Source organism: Plecotus auritus (assembly GCF_963455305.1).
Source record: "Plecotus auritus genome assembly, chromosome: 1".
Lineage (NCBI taxonomy): Eukaryota > Metazoa > Chordata > Mammalia > Chiroptera > Vespertilionidae > Plecotus > Plecotus auritus.
In genome coordinates, this window is record NC_137770.1 from 12738037 (window position 1) to 12759219 (window position 21183).

At 37.6% G+C, this 21183-nt stretch overlaps 1 protein-coding gene and 1 pseudogene across 5 annotated transcripts in view; one reads left to right on the top strand and one right to left on the bottom strand.

Annotated features, from left to right (window-relative positions):
* Window positions 1-21183, top strand: part of TRIP11 (thyroid hormone receptor interactor 11) — an 87266-nt gene that overhangs the window by 20764 nt on the left and 45319 nt on the right. For 3 of the 4 annotated variants that reach the window (XR_013959875.1, XM_080655162.1, XM_080655163.1), the window contains exons 7-14: window positions 484-849; window positions 4575-4615; window positions 5443-5526; window positions 6088-6300; window positions 7118-10135; window positions 15499-15639; window positions 16244-16437; window positions 20292-20455. Coding sequence is in view for 3 of the 4 variants with exons in the window: in XM_080655162.1 (XP_080511288.1) it covers window positions 484-849; window positions 4575-4615; window positions 5443-5526; window positions 6088-6300; window positions 7118-10135; window positions 15499-15639; window positions 16244-16437; window positions 20292-20455 (4221 nt within the window). In the remaining variant the exon portion in view is untranslated. Of the gene's footprint in view, window positions 1-483; window positions 850-4574; window positions 4616-5442; window positions 5527-6087; window positions 6301-7117; window positions 10136-15498; window positions 15640-16243; window positions 16438-20264; window positions 20456-21183 lie in introns of those variants that run through there. The other variant, XM_080655164.1, reaches the window with a different exon arrangement.
* On the bottom strand, window positions 2640-3097 carry LOC308241931 (dCTP pyrophosphatase 1-like; annotated as a pseudogene). The gene has a single exon. The product of its transcript is annotated as a dCTP pyrophosphatase 1-like (transcript).

Here is a 21183-nt window from a genome sequence, read left to right on the forward strand (position 1 = left end):
TCATTTCTTTTTAGCACTGAAAAATATTCCATGCAGTTTATTAATTCACTCACTACTGAATGACATTTCGATTGCTTCCAAGTTTGGGCAATTATGAATAAAGGTGCTATAAACATCCTTTTTGGGGTTGTTATGTGGATATAAGTTTTCAGCTCCTTTGGGTAAATACCAAGGAGTATGATTGCTGGATCATATGACAAGAGCATGCTTGTTTTGTAAGAAATCACTAAACAGTCCTTCAGAGTGGCTGTACCATTCATTTCCACAAGCAATGAATGAGAGTTCCTATTGCTCCACATCCTCGCCAGCATTTGTTTGTGTTAGTGTTTTGGATTTTGACTTAATAGGAGTGTAGTGTTGTTATATCATTGTTTTAACTTGTAAAGCCTTCCAAATTCTGAAGTTTATAAAATCTTAATTGTATATAGCAAGTTATTTAATTTTGGTGCATTTGTTGTCCTTGATTTTATGTTTATGTTCCAGGTGGCTCAGGAATTGCAGTAACTGATTACCCTAAAATCCATGAGATGCAAAGAACTATTCAAGTTCTACAAACTGAAAAAGTAGAGTCTACCAAAAAAATGGAAGAACTTGAAGATCAAATAAAAGATATAAGTAGAAAATTATTGTCTTCAGAAAATGACAGAGAAGTTTTGAGGAAGGAACAAGAACGACTAAATGTGGAAAACAGGCAAATAAGTAAAGAATGTGAAAGCTTGAAACTGGAATGTAGTCAATTGCAGCCTTATGCTATGAAGCAGAGTGACACTGGGAAGGGAGAGGAAAGCATTCTTCCACAGAGCACATCCCTGGAAGAAGAGGTGTTCAGACTACAGCAGGCACTGTCTGGTATAAAATGTTTGGAACTTATTCCTGGTTGGTGCTTCATTGCATACTAGTTGTTTTTAGAGACAACTAGCAGTTTGTGTAACTGGGTACTTTGTGGAAATGAAATATTTGTGGAAATGACGAATTTGAATGGAATTGTTTGGTTTAGATTCAGTGTCATAATAGATCACAAATAGGAATTTTCTACTAAAAAGGGTTAAGTGTTGGTTAGGTGTCTCTTAACCTCTCTTCTTCATCTTTTAAGTATTTACATGAAACTCATTGATTTAGGAGGCCATGTAGATTTCTGAGAAATGTTTGTATAGACATTTTTTGGAAGAAGAAATGGGCCTATTTCTGTTAATTTGTAAAGAACCAAATATTTCCTATAACTCATTAGGGCTCAGACCCTCCAGTTAGGGAATTCAACCTACCTTCTTCAATACCTTGTGTTACCTTTCGAAATGATCTCCTGAATCTAAGCGAACCTGAGAATGACAGGAGCCATAGATCTTCCATAGTTGTCTATACTCAAGGTGCTATTTAGTTACCATACCAGTGTTCTATGTTACAAAAAAATAAGTATTAAATGAATTAGGCCAAAAAGCAGTACTCATTCATGCCAGGAAAACATAACAGGAGCTCTTCAGCTGAAAAGATGCATCTTATTTCCACTGTGTCCTCTTCTCACAATAAACTCTCATTATATGAACTCATTCATTCCTGCTCTGGAGGTTTCTAGCCCTTGTGTGTTTGTGAGTGCCCCTCCCCGCGTCCCCACCGCCCCCCACACACACATACATCATCTAATTGTTTGTCATGAATTCCTGACCTGGAGGGCCAAGTCTATAAATTTGAATTTAAGTTAGGCTCAAAGTAAAATCTCCATGTCCTCCTCTCTCTCTTCTTTTCCTACCTTGGTAATTGCCAGCATTTATCAGTCTCCCAAAACAGAAAATTTGAACTTATCCCTTAGAAAGTTCTGTAGGTTCTTAGTACTTTAGTATTGTTTCCCAGATGAGCTGTAGGGTTTCTCATAGGTACTTTAGTCCTGGGAGCTGCCATGAAGGCAAAGGGAAAGCTGTGCAAGTTAGATTCTGGACTTCTTTCTCATTTGACTTCAAAGTAGCTCAGCTCTTTTGAAAATAAAAGTATTTAATGTATTGGGTGACCCATATGAGTTTATTTGCTTTAAAAACAAATTTATTGCCCTAGGCCTTCCCCTTTTTTCATTTCCACTGCCACTGAATAACTTCAGCCAGTCATAATCATAATTTTTTTTTTTTTGGCACAGTTAACTTTCATAGTCTCTGAATGAAGCAGGAGAGCATACTGGTTAAGAACATAACAGAGTTGGAATCCAGCTTCATTACTAACTAGCTGACCTTGGATAAGTTAATTAACATCTCTATGTTTTGTTTTTTTCATCTACATGGTTGCGATAATATCTTCTTTATAGTTGTAGTAGTAATGACGATTTTATGACTTCCTAGCTTCAAAGTTCTCTTTAGAATAGTGTCTAGCCCACAGTAAGTTTTATAAAAGTGTTAGCTATTATTATTCTCTGGTCTCCATTATCCCTTCTTCACATAATTTTTTTCTTTTATTCTTTTTTTTTTGCTAAACAAAACTTTCATTGAGAGAGAAGAGTACCAAGAGGCTGTCTTCAAGAGGTTCTTGAGCCTCAGACATCAGGACGTGGAACCCCGGGCCGGTGATCTGTTAGGAAAGGACTAGAATGAGGTTCCATGGCCAGGCTACCATGTGTTTCTCAGATACCAGGCTGAGCTGCAGATCCTGGGCCCATGTTTCTAAGTTAAGGCCTGACCCGTGGACTCATAGGCAAGGTCTGCAGTCCCCACAGTTTGGTCTTCAGAGGTGGCCTCATGGGGCAGGTCTATATATTGGCTGGAAGAGCCACAGGACAGATGTGCTGGGTATCATCGCCAGTTGGTGTCGGTCTTAGAGAGCACTGCTTGGAGCAGATCCACATGGCAGCGGGCTGGTAATACTACCAGGTTGATGAGGACATCACTAAGCTCCTCTTGAAGGGCTTCCACTGAAAGCTCTGCGAGCTCCTCCACTTCCCCAGCCAAGGCCAGGAGGAGGTTCTGAGGCTGGTGGACCTGGTCCGTCTCTTTCAGCAGCAAACTCTGCATGGAGGCAGTACATGTTCTCGAGCATGGGCTCCAGGCTGAAGCTGAAGGGGCCAGCAGCATCAGTACCCTCTCCCCAGGTCCCCACACTTCTCCCCACCCACAGTGGACATGGTACCCACTGCGCTGCAGCCCAGACTGCTCTGAAGAACCCTGTGCCCATCTTGGAGCCTGCCTCAACAGTTTTTTTGTTTTTTTGCAGCCAGAATGATTTTTCAGAAATGCAAAGCAGGTTACATTCCTGACTAGTACTTTGTGGCCCCCTGTGAAACTTCTTGATCAGACGAGTAATATCGTAATGATCTGTTCCTTGTCTGCCTCCTCAGTTTCAACTCTTGCTATTCTACCATTCTAAGCTTGCGTCATGTTGAACTTTCTATATGGCTCCTTAAGCTGGCAATGTTGTCTCTTAGCTCTGTTGCCTTTGCATTTACTGCTTTCTCTGTGTAATGTCTCTCTTTTCACTCACTCTTCTTTGCATATTAAGATTCAACACAGGTATTGTATTCACTCTGAGGCACTAGTGCAGCTGCTTCCCTGGCCCCACGTGCCACCCCACCCCACCCCACCCCACCCCACCTCACCCCATCCTTCTGGATTAGGAGTTTGCCCTCTTTGGCCTAATAGCACCTTGTGCTCCCTGTATCACACTGTACTGTAATCATGTGCTTACTTTTCTTTTTTAAAAAAAATATACTTTATTGATTTTTTTACAGAGAGGAAGGGAGAGGGATAGAGAGTTAGATACATCGATGAGAGAGAAACATCTATCAGCTGCCTTCTGCACACCCCCTACTGGGGATGTGCCCGCAACCAAGGCATGCCCTTGACCGGAATAAAACCTGGGACCCTTCATTCTGCAGGCCGACGCTCTATCCGCTGAGCTAAACTGATTAGGGCATGTGCTTACTTTTCTTCCCCTCTGAATTGTAAGCTCCTTGAGAGCAAGCAAAGACTAAATTTTTCCGTTTTGTGGTCTAGCAGCTAACATCATAGTAAATGTTCAGTATTTCCTGTATGAACATTGAGTGAATTACTTCAGCTAAACTCATGGTATTCTGTATTTGTGTTCTAAAACCCCTTCTGTTTATGTAGCTATCCGGAATACCAGATTGAATGGTCTTTTTATTAGTAGTCATGTCTAAGTCACCTTAGAGAATTGATAGATTGTATATTGTTGTATAAATATACATTTGTGTTTTAAGCCCTCCCCCTCTTGGTCTTAGTCCTTATACTATTTACTGTTAGACACACTAATCAACTCACTTTGAAACAGTTGTTACTGTTTTTATCAAGGCAATAAATATGACTCACTCAGAATACAATTATAATTTTTTCTTATATTGTTTCATAGAATTGGATTTTAACATAGTTTATAACTGGCATTTATATTATGACTTCTTTGGAATAGTCAAAATAGAAATAAAAAATAACAAACATACATTTTACCCAAGAACTCTGAGGGCTTGCTAATTGTGCTTCTAAATATACTTTAGTTTAATTGGGTTTCACTTCTGAGTTTAATTTTAGGAGGGAATTATGAAGTTATTTTAAAGAATTCTAATGTCAGATCCACTGTTGTTTTCACAGATGCTGAAAGTGAAATAACAAGACTGAGTCATTTAAACCAGGTAAACTCATTTTAAGAGAGAAAGCTTTTGGTATTGGTTTACCCAGAAAAACCATTACAGTTGCTTATTCTGTGTGTGTTTTTAAATATATTTTTATTGATTTCAGAGAGGAAGGAAGAGGGAGAGGGAGGGGGGGAGAAAGGAGAGAGAGAGAGAGAGAAACATCAATGATGAGAGAGAATCGTTGATCGGCTGCCTCCTGCATACCCCTGACTGGGGATCAAGCCCACAAGCTGGGCATGTGCCCTGACCAGGAATCCAACCATGATTGCCTGGTTCATAGGTTGATGCTCAACCACTGAGCCACACTAACCAGGCTGTTGGTGTTTTTTTTTTATAAGTTCATGTGAACTTATCCTGGGAACTTTTATCTTAGGAATTTTATGTTTGCTGATTAATAACAAACTTTTTGCATTATAAATTGACAATTTAAAAAATTCCATAATTGAAAAGTTACAGTATATCTCTTTAAATATTAATTAGACAAATGTTATATTTGTAGAGACAGTGGAAGCAGATCCTCTACCAAAATGAGAAATGCATTTTGGTTTCCCTTTATGATATTTAGGGAGTTGTTTCTTTTTCTGATGATTACAGGCTATTTTGTAAATGTATTTGTATATTTTTTCAAATACAATAAAGAAATCCTCTGTGCAAATGTCTGTTAAATGAGTGATGGGCTTTTTAGATGGTCCAGTGCTGCATGCTTGTAATTTTTATGCCACTAAAGAAATGCAGAGTACAAATGCCCAATTGTATAGCTTGCCTGCTTTCTTATAAACTCGAAATTTCCTGTTATCTGAAAATTGTTTTTAACATGTTTACAGGATAATCTCACTGAAGACAATCTGGAACTTAAAATGCGTGTCCAAGTTTTAGAAAAAGAGAATTCCTTATTGACTCAAGAAAAGGTGGGTGCAATAAAAATGGGGGCAGAATTAAAATGGTATGTGTATTATCGATCACAGCTAAGAGCCAGTTGATATAAAAATGAGTGTTTAGTTCTTGAGAGTCCTGAGGGTACAGCTGATCTCATCGATGCTTGTCAGGCCAGGCTGAAGTACTGGGCAAGGTTCAGAGTATGAGCCTGACAGAGTTTCTGTTTAGAGATAAACCAGTAGGCGTACAGATATGAGCAGAAAAGAAAGGTAAAGGTTCTTTGGTTTCAGATGAAGTCCTGGCAGCAACATACACAGGTGGGTCGGGAGCCTGGAGTGGCATACTATAGTAACTATACGTACTGCTTATATGCCCCAGAATGTGTCTGGTGTGGTGGACAGGAACTTTTTAGTGGTGAGGGGTAAAGAGGGACATTCTCAGTGGTAGAAATAGGGTCTCTTGTGTATATTGGTAGCAAGGATAGAGTAAGATTTTGTAATGTTATGTTGGGTTCTGTTTATATTTTTAATCTTTTAGTGTCTCTTCTTCCAATTGATAGTATGCGTTGTGTTTTTCCCCTTTTATCATTTAAGGAAGAACTTCACTTATCACTTTTAAAATTAACCAATGAATATGAAGAAATTAAAAGTACAACTGTGAGAGACATGGATTTGGATTCAAAATTACATGACTTAAGACTTAATTTGGAGGCAAAGGAACAAGAGCTCAATCAGAGTATTACTGAAAAGGAAGTGCTGATAGCTGAGTTAGAAGAACTGGATAAGCAGAACCAAGAAGCTACAAAGGTAATAAGTACCATATTAAAGACAGTGTGGTAGCACATTCTAGCCAGTAGACTGAACACCGGATTAACAAAGTAGGGTGATTGGTGTGATTTAATTTTGTGTTTTAATATTTTAGTTCATTGATGCTGTAGTCATAGAGGTTGGCAAACTTTTTCTGTAAAGTGTTAGTAAATATTTTTGGCTCTGCAAGCTATATAATCTCAGTTGCATCTGCTCAACTCTGTTGTCATAATATGTAAACAAGTGAGCCTGACTCTGTTCCAATTACAACTTTATTTATAAAAACAGGTGGAAGGCCTGATTTGCCCCATTGGCTGCTGGTGTGTTGACTCCTGCACAGTGTTTAAAGTTGAAAATAAACAACATATATCTTTTACCTTCTTTAGTTTTAAATTCTAATTTCTAAAATGATAAAATAATTGCTATAAAAATTAGTAATTTTGTTGGGTTTTTTAAAAAAGTTTTAAGAAGGATTAGAGCCTGGCCGGGGTGGCTCAATGGTTGAGCATTGACCTGTGAACCAGGAGGTCACAGTTTGATTCCCAATCAGGGCACATGCCTGGGTTGTAGGCTCTATTACAAGTGGGGGGCGTGCAGGAGGCAGCCAATCAATGATTCTCTCTCATCATTGATGTTTCTATCTGTCTGTCTCTCTCTCTTCCTCTCTCTGAAATCAATAAAAACATATTTTTTTAAAAAAAAGATTAGAAATAACTGAGAATTATTATTCTATTGTATATGACATTTTATAAAATTTCCTTTAGGTACTAAAATGAGAATGTTTTAAAATTAATATGCAAATTAATTTTTTTTGCAGCACATGATTTTGATAAAAGATCAGCTATCAAAACAGCAAAATGAGGGAGATAGCATCATCAATAAACTTAAAATAGATCTAAATGATGAAAAAAAGAGAGTTCATCAACTTGAAGATGATAAAATGAACATTACTAAAGAGTTAGACGTGCAGAAAGAAAAGTTAATTCATAGTGAACTGGTCCTAAATGACTTGTATTTAACCAAGCAGGAGCTAGAGGATAAAATAGAAGATTTAGTAGATCAACTGAATAAATCACAAAACAATAATTTAAATATCCAGAAGGAGAACTTTGAGCTTAAGGAACATATTAAACAAAAGGAGGAGGAACTTTCTAGAATCAGATGTGAATTAACTCAGCCTCTTAATCAAGACTCTAACAGTAATCTTAAGGATGACTTACTTAAAGAAAGAGAAGCTGACATTAGAAACTTAAAGCAAAATCTTTCAGAAGTAGAACAGCTCAATGAAAATTTAAAGAAAGCTTCTTTTGATCTCAAAATGGAAAATGAAAAGTTGGTTTTAGCATGTGAAGATTTAAGACATCAGTTGGAAGAATCTATTGCTGGTAACGATCAGATTTCTCTGGAAAAAAACACAATTTTGGAGACTCTAAAAACGGAAAAAGGACAGTTAGAAGCAGAATTGTGTCAGGCTGAAAAGAGGCTGTTGGAAGAAGCAAACAAGTATGAGAAGACCATTGAAGAACTGTCAAATGCACAGAACTTGAGTGCCTCTACTTTACAGCTGGAACATGAGCGCTTAATTAAGCTCAGTCAAGAGAAAGACTTGGAAATAGCAGAACTCAAAAAGACTATTGAGCAGATAGATATTGATCATACAGAGACTAAGAACATTTTGTCATCTAGTTTAGAAGAGAGGAAGCAATTAACACAACTTATAAATGAGAAAGAAGTTTTTATTGAAAGACTTAAAGAGAGAAGTTCAGAGCTCCAGGAGGAGTTAGATAAATATACTGAAGCCTTAAGAAAAAATGAAATTTTGAAGCAAACCATAGAGGAGAAAGACAGACATCTTGGATCCATGAAAGAAGAAAACAATCACCTAAAAGAAGAACTGGAACGACTCAGGGAACAGCAGAGTCGAGCTGCACCTGTGGCTGAGCCTAAAACCCTTGACTGTGTTACAGAACTAGAATCTGAGATATCTCAACTGAATATAATAAAGGATAATCTTGAAGAGGAAATAAAACACCACCGAAAGATAATTGAAGATCAAAACCAGAGTAAAATGCAACTACTTCAGTCTTTACAAGAGCATAAGAAGGAAATGGATGAGTTTAAATACCAGCATGAGCAAATGAATGTCACGCACACCCAACTCGTATTAGAGAAAGATGAGGAAATTAAGACTTTGCAAAAAACAATTGAAGAAATCAAAACCCAGTTGCATGAAGAAAGGCAGGGTATTCAAACAGAGAATTCTAATATTTTTCAAGAAACAAAAGTTCAGAGCCTTAACATAGAAAACGGAAGTGAAAAGCATGATTTATCTAAAGCTGAAACTGACAGATTAGTAAAAGGAATAAAGGAACGAGAATTAGAGATTAAACTTCTAAATGAAAAGAATATATCTTTAACTAAACAGATTGATCAGCTGTCCAAGGATGAGGTTGGAAAGCTAACTCGAATTATCCAGCAGAAAGATTTGGAGATTCAGGCTCTCCACGCTAGAATTTCTTCAGTTTCCTACAACCAGGATATTGTTTACCTTCAACAGCAGCTGCAGGCCTTTGCTATGGAAAGAGAACAAGTATTAGCTGTTTTGAATGAGAAGACTAGGGAAAATAGCCATCTTAAAACAGAATATCACAAAATGATGGATATAGTTGCTGCCAAAGAAGCTGCCCTCCTTAAGCTGCAAGATGAAAATAAGAAAATGTCTACTAAATTTGAAGGTGCTGGCCAAGAAATGTTTCGAGAAACTGTTCAGAATTTATCTCGTATCATTCGAGAAAAAGACATTGAAATAGATGCATTAAGTCAGAAATGTCAGACCTTATTGACAGTTTTACAAACATCCAGCACCAGTGATGAGGTTGGAGGTGTTAATAGTAATCAGTTTGAGGAGCTTCTACAGGAACGTGATAAATTAAAACAACAAGTAAAGAAAATGGAAGAGTGGAAACAGCAGGTGATGACCACAGTACAGAATATGCAACACGAATCAGCCCAGCTTCAGGAAGAACTTCATCAGCTTCAGGCACAAGTGTTGGTTGACAGTGATAATAATTCTAAGTTACAAGTGGACTATACTGGCCTGATCCAAAGCTATGAGCAGAATGAAACCAAACTCAAAATTTTTGGGCATGAATTAGCACAAGTTCAGCATAGCATAGGGCAGCTTTGCAACACCAAAGATCTTCTTTTAGGAAAACTTGATATTATCTCACCTCAGTTCTCTTCTGGATCATCGCTTGCCTCCCAGTCTGCAGAGTCTCTTACGACAGCTAAGTCTGAAATTTTAAGTGAAGCTTCTCAGCAGGAGATAGAAGAGCTAAGAAAGTTGCTGCAGGAAAAAGATGCAGCAATTAGAACTCTCCAGGAAAATAATCACAGACTGTCTAATTCAATTGCTGCTACCTCAGAGCTAGAAAAAAAAGAACACGAACAAACGGATTCAGAAATTAAACAGCTGAAGGAGAAACAAGATGTTTTGCAAAAGTCACTTAAAGAGAAAGACCTCTTAATTAAAGCCAAAAGTGATCAATTACTTTCTGTAAATGAAAATTTCACAAACAAGGTGAATGAAAATGAACTTTTAAGGCAGGCAGTAACAAACCTGAAGGAGAGGACATTAAGTTTAGAAATGGACATTTGTAAATTGAAAGAGGAAAATGAAAAAATAGTAGAAAAAACTAGGGAAAAGGAAACAGAATACCAAGCATTACAAGAGACTAATATGAAGTTTTCTATGATGTTGCAAGAAAAAGAGTTTGAGTGCCACTCAATGAAGGAGAAAGCTCTTGCTTTTGAGCAACTACTGAAAGAAAAAGAGGTATGTTCTGGATGGGGTATTATATACAGAGGGAAGTTCGGGTGGAGGAGGTTTTTTAATGTTATTCCATTGATATTTGAAGGGGAATATGAATTTGTTCATTTAGAAATACTTATTTCAAGGTGTCGTGTTTCATTCTAAATAAATATTCTTCAGAGGCATCTGGAAGTTTCTCCCCCATATTACTAGGTATTTCCAAATATTTTTTAATTCTGGGTTAATCTTTTAGAGCCTGTTAAGTAGGAAAGGTTTAGTAATAATATTTTCAGAAAATAGAAATGTGTTACAAGAGTATTTTAAGTCAGTGCAATTTAACCAAATTTTAGGCATATTTTAGTAGCAGCTAGTAATGTTAACATTTCATATGTTTTTGTATGTAATGAGAAGCTCTATGAAATACATGCTCCATCTTTGACAATCTGCAATAGGATATACATTTTACCCCGTGACACAGTAAGCACTTGTGTGTGTGTAAAACTGAAGTTTCGGGAATTAGAAATTACCCTTACTATATGTGATGCTATATTTAAAAAAGTTTGACATGCTTTCATTAAATTGATTTTTATGAATCAGCCACAACCTAGGATTTGAAAAATGTTAGCCAGTAGGCTCAGTAAATATTCTAATCCCAGCTCTGTCACTGGTGTGACTTTGGGTATGTTTTGACCTTACTGGTTTGTTTATTCAGTAATAAAATGGAGGGTTGTAGCAGTTATATACATAAAGCATAGTAGCTTTTGATAAAGTTTTACATGCAGTTGCTTTTGATTTTAATAAGAATGTATTGAAGACCTTCTAGTACATCATACTATGATAGATGTTGTGTAGGGCTTGTTGGTAGTGCTTATGACTGTGATTTCTATACTTTTAGTATAGAAGTTTGGAAAAGAAATGAGACTACTCAGCTAGTGCTTCTTTTTTTTTTTTTTTTTTTTTTTTTTTTTAATATATATTTTATTGATTTTTACAGAGAGGAAGGGAGAGAGAGAGATAGAGAGTTAGAAACATCGATGAGAGAGGAACATCGATCAGCTGCCTCCTGCACACCCCCCATTGGGGATGTGCCCGCAACCAAGGTACATGCCCTTGACCGGAATCGAACCTGGGACCTTTCAGTCCTCAGGCCGACGCTCTATCCACTGAGCCAAACCAGTTAGGGCTCAGCTAGTGCTTCTTGAGCATTTATATAATGCCAGGCCCAAGATACAAAATGATTTCACTTCTTTTGCCAATTAGGTTCTCTCTTAGAATCCTAGATTAAGGTTTGGGAATGTTTCATGTAGTTTTCACTTTAGTAAGAAAAGTCTTGTTTAATATTCCCCTTCTTTGCCATTTGATTTTTTTTTTTTTCTGAAAATCACCTGTTTATTTTTATTTTTTTTTAAATAAATCTTTATTGTTCAGATTATTACAAGTGTTCCTCTTTTTTCCCCCCATAGCTCCCCTCCACCTGATTCCCCACCCCACCCCATGCCCTTAGCCCCTGCCACTGTCTTCATCCATAGGTGTAAGCTTTTTGTCCAATCTCTTCCCGCACCCCTCAGAGAATTGTCAGTCCACTCCCTTTCTATGTCCCTGATTCTATTATATTCACCAGTCCATTCTGTTCTTCAGATTTTTTTATTCACTTGATTTTTAGATTCACTTGTTGGTAGGTATGTATTTGATGTCATTTTGTTGTTCATAATTTTTATCTTTACCTTTTTCTTCTTCCTCTTCTTAAAGAACACCCTTCAGCATTTCATGGAATCCTGGTTTGGTGGTGATGAACTCCTTCAGCTTTTTCTTGTCTGTGAAGCTCTTTATCTGACCTTCAACTCTGAATGATAGCTTTGCTGGGTAGAGTAATCTTGGTTGTAGGTTCTTGCTGTTCATCACTTTGAATATTTCTTGCCACTCCCTTCTGGCCTGCATAGTTTCTGCCGAGAAATCAGCTGACAGTCGTATGGGTGCTCCCTTGTAGGTAACTAACCGTTTTTCTCTTGCTGCTTTCAAGATTCTCTCTTTGTCTTTTGCCCTTGGCATTTTAATTATGATGTGTCTTGGTGTGGTCCTCTTTGGATTCCTCTTGTATGGGGTTCTGTGTGCTTCCTGAACTTGTAAGTCTATTTCTTTCACCAGGTAGGGAAAGTTTTCTGTCATTATTTCTTCTAATAGGTTTTCAATATTTTGCTCTCTGTCTTCTTCTGGCACCCCAAAAATTCGGATGTTGGTACGCTTAAAGTTGTCCCAGAGGCTCCTTACACTGTCTTCACATTTTTGGATTCTTTTTTCTTTTTGTTTTTCTGGTTGGGTGTTTTTTGTTTCCTCATGTTTCAAATCTTTGGTTTGATTCTTGGGGTCCTTTGATCTATAGTTGAGTTTCTGTATATTCTTTATTTCAGACAGTGTATGCTTAATTTCTGACTGGTCCTTTTCCATTTTTTTGGCATTCTCATTAAGATCCTTAAAGGTCTCACTAAGTTCCTCAGTGGTTTTTAGAAGATTCTTGAGTAACCTTATAAATGTGGTTCTGAACTCTTATGTCGTCCAGTAGTTTGCTTTCCTCCATTTCTCTCATTCGTGACATGTTTCTTTGTCTCCGCATTTTGCTGCTTCCTTGTGTTGATGGAGTGGCTTTGTGTGGTAGGTGACCTATAGGGGCCAGTAGCTCAGCCTCCCCAATCACCTGAGGTGGACGCCTTTGGTACACCCCTTTGTGGGCTGAGTGCAAAGTCTTGGTGTAGTTAAGCCTTGATTGCTGTTGGTACACTGGGAGGAATTGACCTCCAGGCCAATTGGCTGTGAGGACCCGCTATGTCTATAATGGAAGAACTGCTGCGCTGGAGACACGCTTATGGTGCAGGACTTGTTTCAGTGGGGCTTTGGTGCTCACTGAGTCTGCCTCTTGAATGTGTCACTTATGGATGTGAGGAGTTGAAATCTGGTGTCTCACACTGACCACTAGGTACACTGGCTTCTGGATCTCCAATGGGGTGCAGGTTAGCTACTATCTGAGGCCACCCAGCAGGAGCTACAGCGAGAACTACAGTTTTCTCCTCTTTGCTTGGGGTTTGGAGGTTTTGGAGCTGTCTGACCCGGGCTGCAAGTTTGCTAGGTTAAGCTGCGATAGGGCAGGCCATTCATATGCTAAAGCCGCTGCTTGGAGCTTGGGTGGGTTCGTAGATTGTGCAGGGCGGGGTCTCAGGGCGTGACCAGGCTAGGGTGTGGCAAACAGCGATGGCTGCCAGTAGGTTGGCTCTGCGTCTCCGACCGTGTCCCCGCGTCCCGCGCCCCAGCACAATAAACAATTATTCCTGCGCGCAGCCCTGCAAGCAAGCCTCCCTCACTTTCCGAACCCACGGCAGACAGTCCAGCTTCTCCCCGTAGGAGTTTGGGTCCCCCGCGTCTCCCCAGAAACTGGAGTTTGGAGTAATCGGGAGCTTATCTCCCTTCGGGTTGAAAACAGCAGCGCTCCCAGATGCCCGTCGCCAGCCCGATTCGCGGGTCTCCGTACCTCAGCTTTTCAGCGCTTGTGCACCCCCTCAATGCTGTTTGCTCTTTCCTTCTAGTTGTAGAACTTCCACTCAGCCAGCATTCCCGTGGTTCTGGGTGATAGACGTTTTGTCTTTTAGTTGTAGTTTTGAAATTGTTGTGCGAGGCAGCAGTTTAGGTGTTTACCTATGCTGCCATCTTGGATCCTAAAACTCTGCCATTTGATTAAGTAGGTACACTTAACAGTGTTGAGGTGTTCTCCCTTACATATAACGTCTTAGCTTCTTGTGGTGCTGGGCTGGAATTGGTATGAAAAAGACTCTTTAAAGAGCAGAAACTTTGTATTGCTCACTAACCAAAATTGGGTGTAGTGTCTTAGGGCTGATACCTAACTATAAATAGATCCGTAAGATATGCATATTTAAAACAGGCTGTAAATAGCCTGTCACTTTTTTGTGCTTTTTAGAATAGCAGCTATCATCTTAATTCCATGGCCCAATTTTTATTTTTTTATTTTTTTTTATTTTTTATTTATTTATTTATTTTTTTATGTTTGGTTTTTTAAAAAATTGATTTCAGAGAGAGGAAAGGAGAGGGAGAGAGAGATAGAAACATCAATAATGAGAGAGAATCATTGATCGACTGTGACCTGCACGCCCCTTACTAGGGGGATCAAGCCCACAACCCGGGCTTGTGCCCTGACCAGGAATTGAACCATGACCTCCTGGTTCACAGGTTGACGCTCAACCACTGGGCCACACCTGCCAGGCTCATGACCCTATTTTTGTAATGGTTATTTTTTTTTCTCCTGCTGTTTTTAATATATTGTATTTGTATGGAATGCAATCAAGTATATCTTTTCCTAACCATTCTAGCAAGCTATCATTCCAGAGTTGCTTTCTTTCATTAAATTGTTGCCAAAATATTCTTTAAAATTAGGTTGTACATATAAAATGACTTCCCTAGCCCAGCCGGCATAGTTCAGTGATTGAGCATCGACCTCTGAACCAGTAGGTTAGGGTTTGATTCCTGGTCAGGGCACATGCTCATGTTGCAGGCTCAGTCCCCAGTGTGGGGCCTGCAGGAGGTAGCCGATCAATGATTCTCTCTCATCATTGATGTTTCTCTCTCTCTCTCCCTCTCTCTTTCTCTCTGAAATGAATAAAAAGATATATATATATATATATATATATATATATATATATATATATTAAAATGACTTCCCTATTTCTCCTCTGCCATCATCTTGACACTTACTTTCTCCAGCAACAATTGTGAATGCCTGATGAAAGGGGACACACACACACACACACACTTTTTTTGAGTGATTTTGGGTTTGTGAACACTGTTTAGGGTAAATTTGAAGAGACTGTGTCTTTTGAGTTCTTTTTGAATATATCTAATAATCTTTTTCTTTAAGAATCATTTTAGATTATTAGAAAAGTTGCAAAGATAGTATAGAGTTCCCATATACCTCACACTCAATTTCCCTTATTTTTAACATCTTACATTACTATGGTACACTTGTAACAACAGTGAACTAATATTGCTACATTACTATTAACTAAAGTTCACACTTTAGCCGGCTGGAGGGAGTTAATGGGAGAAAAAGGAGACATATGTAATACTTTCAACAATAAAGATTTTAATAAATAAATAAACTCACACTTTATTTGAATCTCCTTAACTTTTAAGAAATGCCCTCTCCGGTTTCAGTATGCCATCCAGGGGACCACATGAGACCTTAGGCTCCTTTAGACTGACAGTTTCTCAGACTTCCCTTTTCTGATGACCTTCACATGGTTAACTATATTTTAAAATTAATTAATGAAGAAATGTCTTTCTTAAATGTATTTTTATTGAAAGCTAAAGTTATTTCTTTCCTAAAGGGCGAGACAGGGGAGTTAAATCAGCTTTTAAATACGGTTAAGTCAATGCAGGAGAAGACGGTTACATTTCAACAGGAGAGAGATCAAGTCATGTTGGCCCTGAAACAGAAACAAATGGAAAACACTGCTGTGCAGAATGAGGTATTCTTTCACTTTAAACAAACAGTGATTCAAACACCAAGTTTAATAATTATGAAGAAAACTGTCAACATTAGCATTTAAAATGAGTTTCTCTCATTGGCGATTTTTTGCTTAGTCTTGCTCTAATGTGCTATGGTAGAATTTTGATCTCCTAGAATGCATTTTGCTTCAGTTTTCAAAAGTGAAAATCGTGATCTAATCATTATGTTGTACACCTGAAACTAAATTATACCTTGATTTTTTTTAAATAAAAAAGTGAAAACAAAGGCATATCTTGGATATAAGAAAAATTTTCCCATCATAAAATAAGGAAAAAAATGAGATTTACTGAAAAAGTAGTCTGTGACAAAAATTTAATCTTTGTGTAATTCCATTTTCTATCATAGCCACAGGAATGAGATCTTATAAAAGAAATCTTCCAAATGAATATTCAGGATCATTTCAGGAGACTTTTTTCCTAGCATAAATACATCTTGCAGTATGAGAAATTAATATACAGTTAATACACTTCAATAATTGGAGGGAAATTTGATAACAGTTAGTGGCTTGTGGAGAAGCAGGGAGCATTTTATAGAAGAAAAATAAAGAAATGTCCTCTATCTAGGTTCAACATTTACGTGACAAAGAATTACGCTTAAACCAGGAACTAGAGAGATTGCGTAACCATCTTTTAGAAACAGAAGATTCTTACACCCGTGAAGCTTTGGCTGCAGAAGATAGAGAAGCTAATCTAAGAAAGAAAGTCACAGCATTGGAGGAAAAGCTAGTTTCATCCTCTAATGCAATGGAAAATGCAAGGTAACTTTCTCCCTTTTTTAGTCTTAATATTAACGCTTCTTGATTATAAGACTCAATAAGCATTTTTTATATTTTGCATTATTTTTTTCTCACAAGATTTATTTTGTCTATTTTACAAATGAAGAAACTTAGAGAAAAGAGGTTTAGTAACCTTCCTGAGGTCAGGCACAGTGTGTGGGGGTTTCATACTGGGGTCTAACTCTTAACTAGATCTGGCATTCAAAGTGAGGTTTCTTGGAATCTTAACCATTACCTAAATAATTGCTTCTCATCATTTTAGGAGTTTAGACTTAAATCCCAACTGATTCATTTAGTTTTCAAGCTCCTAAAGGACTAATTTAATTAAATTTGTGTGATTTTATTTTTAATCAAATGATCTGAGGTTGAACAAGGTTTGGCTCTAAGAGGGAGAGAGTAAAGGAAGTAGCAAGGCGAAGAATTAATCTGGGTCAGTAAGAATTAACTCTTGGTTTCTTAGAACTTTTGAATAACCAAGTTTCTATTTATGTATATATATATTTTTTTTCTTTATTGATTAAGGTATTACATATGTGTCCTTACCCCCCCCATTGCTCCCCCCACCCCCCATTCCCCACTCATGTCCTCTCCCCCCTGGTGTCTGTGTCCATTGGTTAGGCTTATATGCATGCATACAAGTCCTTTGGTTGATCTCTTCTCCCCTTATCCCCACCCTCCCCTATCTTCCCTCTGAGGTTTGATGGTCTGATCGATGCTTCTCTGTCTCTGGATCTGTTTTTGTTCATCAGTTCATCAGTTTATGTTCATTATATTCTGCAATGAGTGAGATCATGTTATTTCTCTCAATAAAATGTCTTTTTTTTTTTTCCTTAGGACAAAACATTTTATTTTTCACTTTAGGAAAACCACATAAGCCAAAAGAACATAAGGCCACAATCCCACCCACCCTCAAATAATCTTTTTTGTGTGCCTTTATATGCTTCTATATATTTGTGTACATACTACGTATATATTTTTAAAGCAAACTAGAGATTATATATTCATACTGTTTTATAAACTGCTTCTATTACTTAATATGAGTATCAGTACAAATTAAGCCATGTGTTTCTGCAATATCATTTATGGCTACAGAGTGCACCATAATTTCTTTACACCAGTCATTTACTATTGGACATGTAGAGTTTCAACTTTTCAAAATTACTAAGAGTGCTGTCATATCTCAAGATAGGTATTTTTGTGTTGATGACAAATTATTTTCTTGGGGTAAATTTTTAGAAATGGGAGTTCGGTTCAAATTTATTTTTTAAACTTTTGAAATGTACTGCCAAGTAATCTTAGAGAAAAATAATGTCTATTTATAGTTCCATTTAGTGATATGCACATCTTAAAAAAATTTTTTAATGTTTTTTTAAAAATAAATTTTATTGTTTTTTTACAGAGAGGAAGAGAGAGGGATAGAGAGTCAGAAACATCGATCAGCTGCCTCCTGCACACCCCCCACTGGGGATGTGCCTGCAACCAAGGTACACGCCTCGACCGGAATCAAACCTGGGACCCTTCAGTCCGCAGGTCAATGCTCTATCCACTGAGCCAAACCGGCCAGGGCTTTTAAATATGTTTTTATTGACTTTAGAGAGAGGGGAAGAAAGAGGGAGAGAGAGAGAGAGAGAGACATCCATATGAGAGCGAAACACCTATTGGCTGCCGTCTGCACTCCCTTTCCTGGGTTTTGAGCCCCCAGCCCAAGCATGTGCCCTGACTGGGAATCGAACCAGCAACCTTTTAGTACATGAGAAAGCCCTCACCCAACTGAGCCACACAAGCCAGGGTGATATGCACATCTTTTAACTTATTTTTTTACCATGTATGATGCTGAAGGAGATACAAGGAGATAGTAAATATATCTGTTTGCAAAGAAATTGTGGGCCAGTAGAGAAAATACTTCTGAGAATGAACTCCTCCCTCACATTGTAGAGTATATTATTATGCCTTCATGCTCAGAAGGAAAGCTTGTTTAAAATGAGAATGAGAATAATGGATGATCATTTGTGTATGTGTTTCACAGAGGCAGAAATGCCAAAACATCTCAGACTATGAAATTGATACTTTCCTTTAAATTTTCAGGCCCTTGTTTTCTCTAATTAAAACTAGTCTCTGACCCCTTTCATTTACCCTTCATAATTGCCAGAATAACCTTCATTAAGTAGAGCTGTGATCTTGTTACTCCTTTTTCCAAAATCAGTAGTCTTATTTCTCACTATCATCTACATTACCCAAACTTTATCATTCAGTTCTTCAGATACAGCTATTTTTCTGTTTCTTTCTATTTTTTGTTTATATTCTTTCTTCTACATGAAAGTGGTCCTGATCTCTAACAGTTTTTCTGTCAATCCCACCTATTCTTCAAATAGCATTTTCTTCTTAAAGAATGCTTTATTTTTCACCCCACTCCTCAAACCCAAAACCAAACCCTGGTGTGATACTGTTTCCTTTGAACCCGCATAATGATTTGAGTCTTTGATAGGGCACTTCTGTTTTACTTTAGGGTACAGATAACATTGACCCATCTTACACTTTCTCCCACCCAAATGGAATGTAAGGTTACCGAGGGTAGGAATGATGTCATTTATTTTGTACCCTTCCCACAAGCATATATTCTCACACATAGTTTAATAGGTGTTTATTAAATGTTTTTATAGAAGTAATTCAAATCTACAAACCTACATAACAACAGTAACGTGTGGTAATCTGTTAACCTCTTGAGTGACATCACAGCTCATTTAATCTTTACTATCTTTGAGTGATTTTCTAACCAGCAAAGTTGAATACAACTCAGGGACATTTAAGGCAGTTGTCTCCTGTTTATCCATTTACTGCTCTTTCCACAAGAGGGTGCTACTGGGTAAAGTTTCTTCAGAGTAGCTGCTCTAAAAGGACTTTGATGGGCTTCTCGAGTAAGAATTTAACTGGGAATTAAAAACCCAAGAAAGACTATTACAATATTTTGTATATAATAATTATACATTAAAGAAGTACATCAATGACATAAGCTTGGATAGGTGCTATGTAAATCTCTTAGGGGACTCTGATTTAATATTTGGGGCAGGTGTAGGGGTTATTTAATACACACAGAAAGATGATGGTAAAAGATAATTAACTAGTAATCAGAGCAGTTAATCTATGGGCTCGCCTTAGGAAAGCTGTGACTTCATCATGATTTCACATGTTAAAAGCATGGGTGTGTCATAGAATTCATTGCTCATTGGATTGGAAGCTGGACAAAATGCCTCCCAAGGGCCCTTAGAACTTAGAATTTTATGATAAATTACATCATAGAGTGCTTGCTGTTTGTAAATTTTCCTCATGGTGACAGTTCTTATTTACGCAATGCTGTCTTTAAAATTGATTCCCATTTAGAGTCACTTTCACAAGAAGGATGGTTAAAAACAGCGAGAACAAAGATCAGAGGCACTCTTCAAGTTTCTTTAATGCAATAAAATATAGGTCACATTCATGGAGGCAGAAAGTAGAATTATGGTTGCTGGGGAAATGGGGAGTTGTTGTTTAATGTGTGTGGTGTTTGGCTTGGTAAAATGAAAAAAATTCTGGAGATGAATGGTGATGATGGTTATATAATAATGTGAATGCACTTACTAGTAGTGCCACTGAACTCTACACTTAAAATGATTAAAATGGTAAATATTATATATATTTTACCATAATAAAAAAAATAGGAAAGAGACATCATCTTGTTAAAGTTATCTAAATACTATGAAGTCTAATTTGCATTTATTCCACTAAAATGTACGGAAAATGTTTCATCTTGTAAAGAACCTAAATAGAAACAGTTTGACTTTTATTCTTTTTATTTGAAGCCATCAAGCCAATTTGCAGGTAGAGTCGTTGCAGGAACAATTGAATGTAGTCTCCAAGCAGAGGGATGAGACTGCCCTGCAGCTTTCTATGTCTCGGGAACAAGTAAAGCAGTATGCTCTATCACTCTCCAACCTGCAGATGGTACTAGAGCATTTCCAGCAAGGTAAGTAGTATGGTTAGTCTCTCACTGAAGAAAAATTATCCTAGTTATTGGGAATTATGGCTTATTTCAGTGCCATTTTAGATTAGGCATTGGGGTATGGATATCTTTGAAAGGTTACCCACTAGTAGGGGGGAAGATAAGTAGCCATCAACAAATTAATTTAGACTGCTTTTATAATTAAGACTAGAGAACATAAACTATATATAGTAATTATTAAAAATTTATTTTAGTATGTCATGAGCTATTAAGGCAAGTGTTGGGTAACTATAAGTGTAACAAGGAAAGGATGATCACGCGATAACGAGGGGGATACAAAGGAAGAGAGAGGCACTGGTAGAAAAGATGGTTAGGTTTTTCAGATATCGGTTGGAGGTTGAATCCACTTCAAAGAGTTAATCATCAGTAACTACTGTCCTTTGAAATATTGATGAGCCTGTTCTTAGCTCTTCATCTATACTTTGAGGTAATTATGTTTTCTAGTCCTGGTGGAAAATAATTTTTGGTGCCACAATAGTGACTGGAGCAGTTTTACCCTGATAACTGAATATGCTTTCTCATATCTGTCTCCCATCCTCAGATTTACCCCCTTAGATCATTCACCCATCCATTTGTTTATTCATACATTCAGTAATTACTGGCAATGAATTAACTGCTAGTGAGGGCAAGTGGGTGATTAGGGGATATGAGGCTAATGAAGCAACAGGAGTTCTAGTTTTGTGCCTAAGTCA